This window comes from Colobus angolensis, unplaced genomic scaffold (genome assembly GCF_000951035.1).
Source record: "Colobus angolensis palliatus isolate OR3802 unplaced genomic scaffold, Cang.pa_1.0 Scaffold448, whole genome shotgun sequence".
Taxonomy (NCBI): Eukaryota; Metazoa; Chordata; class Mammalia; order Primates; family Cercopithecidae; genus Colobus; species Colobus angolensis.
In genome coordinates this window covers 506,981-514,590 of record NW_012117910.1, presented here as the reverse complement: position 1 = coordinate 514,590, position 7,610 = coordinate 506,981, and the positions used below count along the sequence as shown (strand labels likewise).

The 7,610-nt window shown below is 40.9% G+C and overlaps 1 protein-coding gene across 3 annotated transcripts in view; it reads right to left on the bottom strand.

Annotated features, from left to right (window-relative positions):
- Window positions 1–7,610, bottom strand: part of HORMAD2 (HORMA domain containing 2) — a 108,683-nt gene that overhangs the window by 70,509 nt on the left and 30,564 nt on the right. For all 3 annotated transcript variants that reach the window (XM_011957684.1, XM_011957687.1, XM_011957685.1), the window contains one exon: window positions 7,326–7,362. In XM_011957684.1, the coding sequence (XP_011813074.1) occupies window positions 7,326–7,362 (37 nt within the window). The remainder of the gene's footprint in view (window positions 1–7,325; window positions 7,363–7,610) is intronic.

Below are 7,610 nucleotides of genomic sequence, written 5' to 3'. Positions count from 1 at the left end.
TTTTTTTTTTTTTTTTTTTGAGTCACCAGGCTGGGTACAGTAGCACGATCTTGGCTTACTGCAACCTCCACCTCCTGGGCTCAAGTGATTCTCCTGCCTTAGCCTCCTGAGTAGCTGGGATTACACACGTGTGCCACCACGCCCAGCTAATTTTTGTATTTTTAGTAGACACGGGGTTTCACCAAGTTGGCCAGGATGATCTCGATCTCCTGACCTTGTGATCCACCCGCCTCAGCCTCCCAAAGTGCTGAGATTACAGGCATGAACCACTGCCCCGGCCCCGGCCTGTATTTTCAATCCACCTTTGGTTGCAGATGTGGAAGTCACAGATACAGAGGGCCAACTGTATTTATTGAAAATAATCCATATATAAGTGAACCCGTGAAGCTCAAACCCATGTGGTTCAAAGGTCAACTGTACTTTTTTCTGGGAGGGTCACAATTAACTTTATGCTAAAATTATATGAAGCCAGATGCGGTGTCTCACGCCTATAATCCTAGCACTTTGGGAGGCCAAGGTGGGTAGACTGCCTGAGCTCGGGAGTTTGGGACCAGCCTGGGAAACATGGTGAAACCCTGTCTCTACTAAAATACAAAAAATTAGCCAGGCGTGGCTGCTTGTGCCTGTAATCGCAGATACTTGGGAGGCTGAAACAGGAGAATAGCTTGAATTTGGGAGGCAGAGGTTGCAGTGAGCTGAGATCGCGCCATTGCACTCCAGCCTGGGCGATAGAGAGAGATTCCATCTAACAAAAAAAAAAAAAAGTATACGTTCACAATTTGATAGCAGGTTTTTTGCATTATAAAGAGGAATTTCCCAGATATCTGAAAACTGATTCTTTCCTATAATTTTTTTCTTTTTTTCTCTGCATTTCTGAAAGACTAGCATTTTTAAATTGATACATAATAGTTGTACATATTTTGGGGGTACATGTGATATTTTGATACCTGTATATAAAGTGTAATGAGTTCAACTGTATTTTAAATCATTTCTAGATTACTTATAATACCTAATACCATGTAAATGCTATATAAATACTTGTCACATTGTATTTTTATTTGTGTTATTTTTTATTGTTGTACTGTTATTTTTTCTAAATATTTTCCAGTCGGTTGAATCTGTGGATGTAGAATGCTCTGATTCACGGAGGGCCAACTGTACTAACTATTCATTCATTCAAGTGAGAGTCTATCACATACACAGGGCTCTGCTAGAGAGGAGAGGGACACAAAAAAGATAACTATCTCTCCTCTCAAAAAGTTATATTCTAGTTCTGGAGGCAAAAGGTATACAAAATAATTCAGTATTACTAAATAAATATGCAACAAGTACCTCAAAAAGTGTCCCATTTGAAATTAATCTACTAAAGTAAAAATGTCTTATATGTCTATAAAGTCCTTGTCCTCTCTACATATACACTACTATGAACAGATTATCTCTTCTTGGAAGAGTAATATATAGAGATAGAAATATAATCAAGCCAATGATAATTGTTTTTAAAAACTAGAATACAAATCAGAAAATTTCAGGCTAGGCACAGTGGTTCTTGCCTGTAATCCCAGCACTTTGGGAGCTCAAGGTGGGCGAATCACTTGAACCCAGGAGTTCAAAGTCAGCCTGGGAAACATGGTAAGATGCCATCTTTACAAAAAGTGAGATAATTAGCTAGGCATGGTGGTGCACACTTGTGGTCCCAGCTACTTGGGAGGCTGAGACAGGCAGATTGTTTGAGGCCTGGAAGTTGAGGCTGCAGTGAGCCATGATTGTGCCAATGTACTCCAGCCTAGGCAACAGAGTGAAACCCTATAAGAAAGAAAGAGAAGGCCGGGCACAGTGGCTCATGCCTGTAATCCCAGCACTTTGAGAGGCTGAGGAAGGCGGGTCACGAGGTCAGGAGTTTGAGACCAGCATGGCCGACATGGTGAAACCCCATCTCTACTAAAAACACAAAAAATTAGCCAGGCGTAGTGGCAGGCGCCTGTTATCCCAGCTACTCAGGAGGCTGAGGCAGGAGAATAGCTTGAATCCGGAAGGCGGAGGTTGCAGTGAGCCAAGACGATGCCGCTGCACTCCAGCCTGTGCAGCAGAGACTCCAAAGAAAAAGAAGAAAGGAAAGAAGGAAGGAAGGAGAAAAGAAAAGAAAAAGAAAGAAAAGAGAGAGGAAGAAAAGGAAGGAAGGAAGGAAAGAAGGAGGGAAGGAGGGAAAGAGAGAAAGAAAAGAAAGAAAAAATTTCAGAACCACAATTTCATATCAAAGGACTAAAACTTTACTGCCACTTTGTGGCCATTTTGATTACTGCATATAAACTCATACATTAATTAATTGAGTTCATTTATTTATGCATTCATTCAAAAATAGACATGGCTGCTATCTCAGGGAACATTCAGACTACCAGGGGAGAACAACAGTAAACAACAAAAAAATAGGAAAGATAGCTATATCATTATCATCGTGTTCATTGCTATGAAGCAGCAGCATGGGGTGCGATGAGAACATAAAATAAAGGGACCATCTAGGCTGGGGAGGAGGGTGTCAGGGAAGGCCTCCCTAGGGAAGTAAATATTTAAGCTGAGACTTGAAAGACAAATTTGAGTTAGCCAGGCAAGGTGTATGGGTCAGGGAAGAGAAGTTTCTAGGCAAGAGGAACAATATATGCAAAGGTAAAAGGAGCTTGGCATGTTCTAGATTGCTTGTGTGGCTTGAACATGGGAACAACAGTGATACCTTGGAAGGCAGACAGGGATCATATAGGCCTTGCAGACCATGTGAAGGACTCTGAACTTTATTTTAAAAGCTGTGGGAAATGTTTAGACAAAAGAACAACATGATCAGACTTGGGTTTCTGAAAGTATGCAGTGTGGACAGTGGATCGGAACGGTGAGGAACTGAGAATGGGAATAAGGAAACAAGCTAGGTAACTATATACAACATAGTCTCTTTTTTTTTTTTACAATAATTATCTACAACACTGATATGTGTTTATTTTAAAGAATTCAAGCAGTCCGGGCGCGGTGGCTCAAGCCTGTAATCCCAGCACTTTTGGGAGGCCAAGACGGGCGGATCACGAGGTCAGGAGAGTGAGACCATCCTGGCTAACACGGTGAAATCCCGTCTCTACTAAAAAATTACAAAAAACTAGCCGGGCGTGGTGGCGGGCGCCTGTAGTTCCAGCTATTCGGGAGGCTGAGGCAGGAGAATGGCGTAAACCCGGGAGGCGGAGCTTGCAGTGAGCTGAGATCCGGTCACCGCACTCCAGCCTGGGCGACAGAGCGAGACTCCGTCTCAAAAAAAAAAAAAAGAATTCAAGCATAATATAAAGTACAAAATAAGTATAAAAATCACCCAAAACTGAAACCGCATCTCTACTTAAAAATACAAAAATTAGCCAGGCGTGGTGGCACACACCTATAGTCCCAGCTACTCGGGAGGCTGAGGCAGAAGAATCACTTAAACTCGGGAGGCGGAGGTTGCAGTGAGCCAAGATTGCGCCACTGCACTCCAGCCTGGGCAACAGGGGGAGACTCCATCTCAAAAAAAAGAAAAAAAAAATCACCCAAAATTTCACAACTAGAAATAATCATGTTCTTACAGGGGAACATCTTTCAAGATCTCTAGATACTCAAATTTGATTTTACTCAAACTATTTTCATTTATTTACATACTTATTTATTTGAGATGAAGTTTCACTCTGTCGCCAGGCTAGAGTGCAGTGGCATGGTCTCAGCTCATTGCAACCTCTGCCTCCTAGGTTCAAGCAATTCTCCTGCCTCAGCCTCTCGAGTAGCTGGGATTATAGGCACAAGCCACCATACCCAGCTAATTTTTTGTATTTATAGCAGAAATACAAGGTGTCACCATGTTGCCCAGGCTGGTCTCAAACTCCTGGGTTCAAGAGATTCACCCGCCTCAGCCTCCCAAAGTGCTGGGATTACAGGTATGAGTCACTGTGTCTCAAACTACTTTTAAAACATATCGTACCAGCTACAAGATCACCTGAGGAAAGTTATAAAAGATTAACAACTGAAAAACAATATAAATACTATTTACTTAAGAGACTAAGTCATCTATCTAAAATTTTGTCTTTTGATCTCCCCAAAACAAGTTATTTTGACTGAGTCAGTCATACAGGTAGTCATTTAGTAAAATAAATGTATCAAACTAGCTAGATACCCTTTGTACATTATACTGCTATTTTAGTACATGTAATACTTATAATATTTTATTTAAGAAGTGAATCTTACTATTATATTATGACTTCCCTGAGAGTGGAATCACATTTTACTCTCATTATTATCTCATCCAATGCCTAGGCACAATGTCTGGCACAGATTAAATAGCCGATGTATAAAGAATGAATGTTTAACACATACATATAGTGTTTGTTATGTGCCAGGCATTGTTCTAAACATTTTAGATCAGCGGTTTTCAAATTATGGTCCCTAGACCAGCAGTCAAGAGCATCACTTGTAATTTGTCTGAAATGCAAATTCTTACATCAGAATATTGAGGTGAGGCTTGACAACCTGTGTTTTAACAAGTCCTCCAGGTGATTCTGATGCAAGCTAAAGTTTGAGAACCACTGCTTTAAATTATTAACTCATTATCAAATAACCTTAACAAGTGGATTCTATTATTATCCCCATCTTATATGCAAAGAAACTAAGGTACCAAAAGGTAGGTTACTTGCCAAAGGCCACACGGGTATTAAGTGACAGAACTGGGATTCTTCAGACCATCTGACTCCAAAACTTGAACTTCTAACTATATTGTACTGCCCATCAATGAGGAACAGTCAGGAAATGCCACTAAATGAATGGATGAAGGGGGAATGAACAAGCACTGTTCAGTATAACAGTGATGGCCTTCTCCCCCTCTCAATCTGTCCAAATATTTAGGGCCTTCAAAGCTCAAAAGCTATTTTCTCTCAAAAGATTTCTCTCATGTTCCTCACAGGGTATAGTGCCTCCTTTCCCATACTTCCCATTGCATATGATCATTATCTTTCTTTAGGCATTCATGACTTTCTAATGAGCATTATAGGGGTGATCAAAATATCTCTGATATTTTTACATTAAAATATCAAATTGACATAAAAAGTCAATATATAGGCTGGGTGCAGTGGTTCATGCCTGTAATCCCAGCACGTTGGGAGGCTGAGTTGGGCAGATCACTTGAGGTCAGGAGTTCGAGAGCAGCCTGGCCAACATGGTGAAACACCGTCTCTACTAAAAATACAAAAATTAGCCAAGTGTGGTGGTGCATGTCTGTAATCTCAGTTACTTAGGAGGCTGAGGCAGGAGCATTGCTTGAACTTGGGAGGTGGAGGTTGCAGTGAGCCAAGATCACGCCACTGCACTCCAGCCTGGGCGACAGAGTGAGACTCTGTCACACACTCACAAAAATAAATAAATAAATATGTAAAGCCCAATATGACATAGATGCTGGCCAGTCAGAAAGGATGCCAATTTAGCTCTAGAGCTGGGCTCCTGGAAGCAATCCTTGGACTAGATATTAACCTTTTGGTTACTGGATTTTGGAGTGTTCTGGAGATATCCTAAAAGAGACACTGGTAAAGTGATGTGGAGGATATTGATAGGGAGCCATATGAGGTCTCAGAAAAGCAGCAATTTACCATTCAATACAGAAATATTTCAATATTTTAAGAGCAGATACAGCTGAGTCAGTATGTAACAGCTGATCATCAGCCCTGCATATGAATATCACTTATCTTCTGCCAAGGTCTATAAGCTCTTTCCCACTTCTGTTTTATCTTTGTATCCCTAGGTCCCTCTAGTCAGTGTTGAATAAATCATAAGTAACAAATATGCAGTGGAAATAGAAATATATGAATGTGCTAAATAATCTAGTGTAAGGCTTTCTGACCTCAAGATTTCTTAAAGGAACAGGAATTGAGGAGTAAAAAGAAGACATAGATGGAGAAAATGGGGAAAAGCAGTGGTGGAAATTTCAAATATTTATAGGCCTTGGCTGCCACTGGAGAGCAGCAGCCATGGCTCTGCTCTACCTTACAGCCATGGGACTCAACAAGGGCCACAAGGTGGCCAAGAATGTGAGCAAGCCCAGGTCTAGCTGCCACCACAGGTGCCTGACCAAACACACCAAGTTCATGCGGGATATGATCCGACAGGTGTGTGGCTTCACCCTGTATGGGCAGCATCCCATGAAGTAGCTCAAGGTCTCCAAGGACAAATGGGCCTTCAAGTTCATCAAGAAAAAGGTGGGAATACACATCCGCACCAAGAGGAAGTAGGAGGAGCTGAGCAATTTCCTGGCCGCCATGAGGAAAGCCGCTGCCAAGGACTGAGCCCCCTGCCTTGCCCTGCCCTCTGCTCATAATAAAAGCTCCACAGGAAAGAAAAAAAGAAAGAAAAAAGAAATTTCATTTATATACATCTTGTCTCTTCAACTAGGACTAGAGCCTCCATTCTGTACGCCCTTCATAGCTGTCTTGGGCAGCATGAAAGATCAGATGCACTTAAAATTTAAGCTACATATTTTTTAAAATCTGAGGTACAATACTAGTACAATACTACCTATTGTAAAGGAATAGATTTTACTTATGAACTAAATATAGTTACCAAAATAACTAAGACAGAATAAAAACCAATTATTCAAGTCCATTTTTTTCCTTTCATATCTGCAAATTGAATCACCACTATTCTAAATATGTTCAATGCACTAAATGCCAGATTCTTGTGTCTCCTGTCCCACATCCTGTGGATCTCTTCCGGTGACTTCAGAGGAAACTCTATGGTCAAAAAGATATGAGTATGTAAAAGAGAAAAATGAGTTTTCTTTCTTTCTTTTTTTTTTTTTTTTTTTTTGAGACGGAGTCTTGCTCTGTCGCCCGGGCTGGAGTGCAGTGGCCAGATCTCAGCTCACTGCAAGCTCCGCCTCCCGGGTTTATGCCATTCTCCTGCCTCAGCCTCCCGAGTAGCTGGGACTACAGGCGCCCGCCACCTCGCCCGGCTAGTTTTTTTTTTTGTATTTTTTAGTAGAGACGGGGTTTCACCGTGTTGGCCAGGATGGTCTCGATCTCCTGACCTCGTGATCCGCCCGTCTCGGCCTCCCAAAGTGCTGGGATTACAGGCTTGAGCCACCACGCCTGGCCGAGTTTTCTTTCTAATTGATGCAAAGGAGACATCAACAGGACAATAAAGACATAAGATAACAAGAAATTAGTTTATGAATGCAAATGTAGACACTTATACTGTTAAACACAACAAAATAAAAGTCTAATTTCTTTTTATAAAGAATAAAAGACAAGCCTTTGATTCCAGTGTAAGTTTAAAAACATTCTTACGTATCTCTTTTCCAAAGCATCAAAACAACCTTGAATCCTGTCAAGAAATAAATATTTGATGTCAATTGGACCACATGCAAAGCCAAAATAATTCCAAGTACAGAATTCATTTGCACTTTTTGCTTTGATGTACATTAAGTTGATAACCATTTTACCTTTCCCATTTAATCATTTTATTAAACTTCCAGCAACTTTTAATAAGTTGATAGAACTTTATAAGTAGTAATGAGCAATTTTGTGGTAGTGAACCAAATTTTTTGGATCCCATGTTTAGTACACTGACAC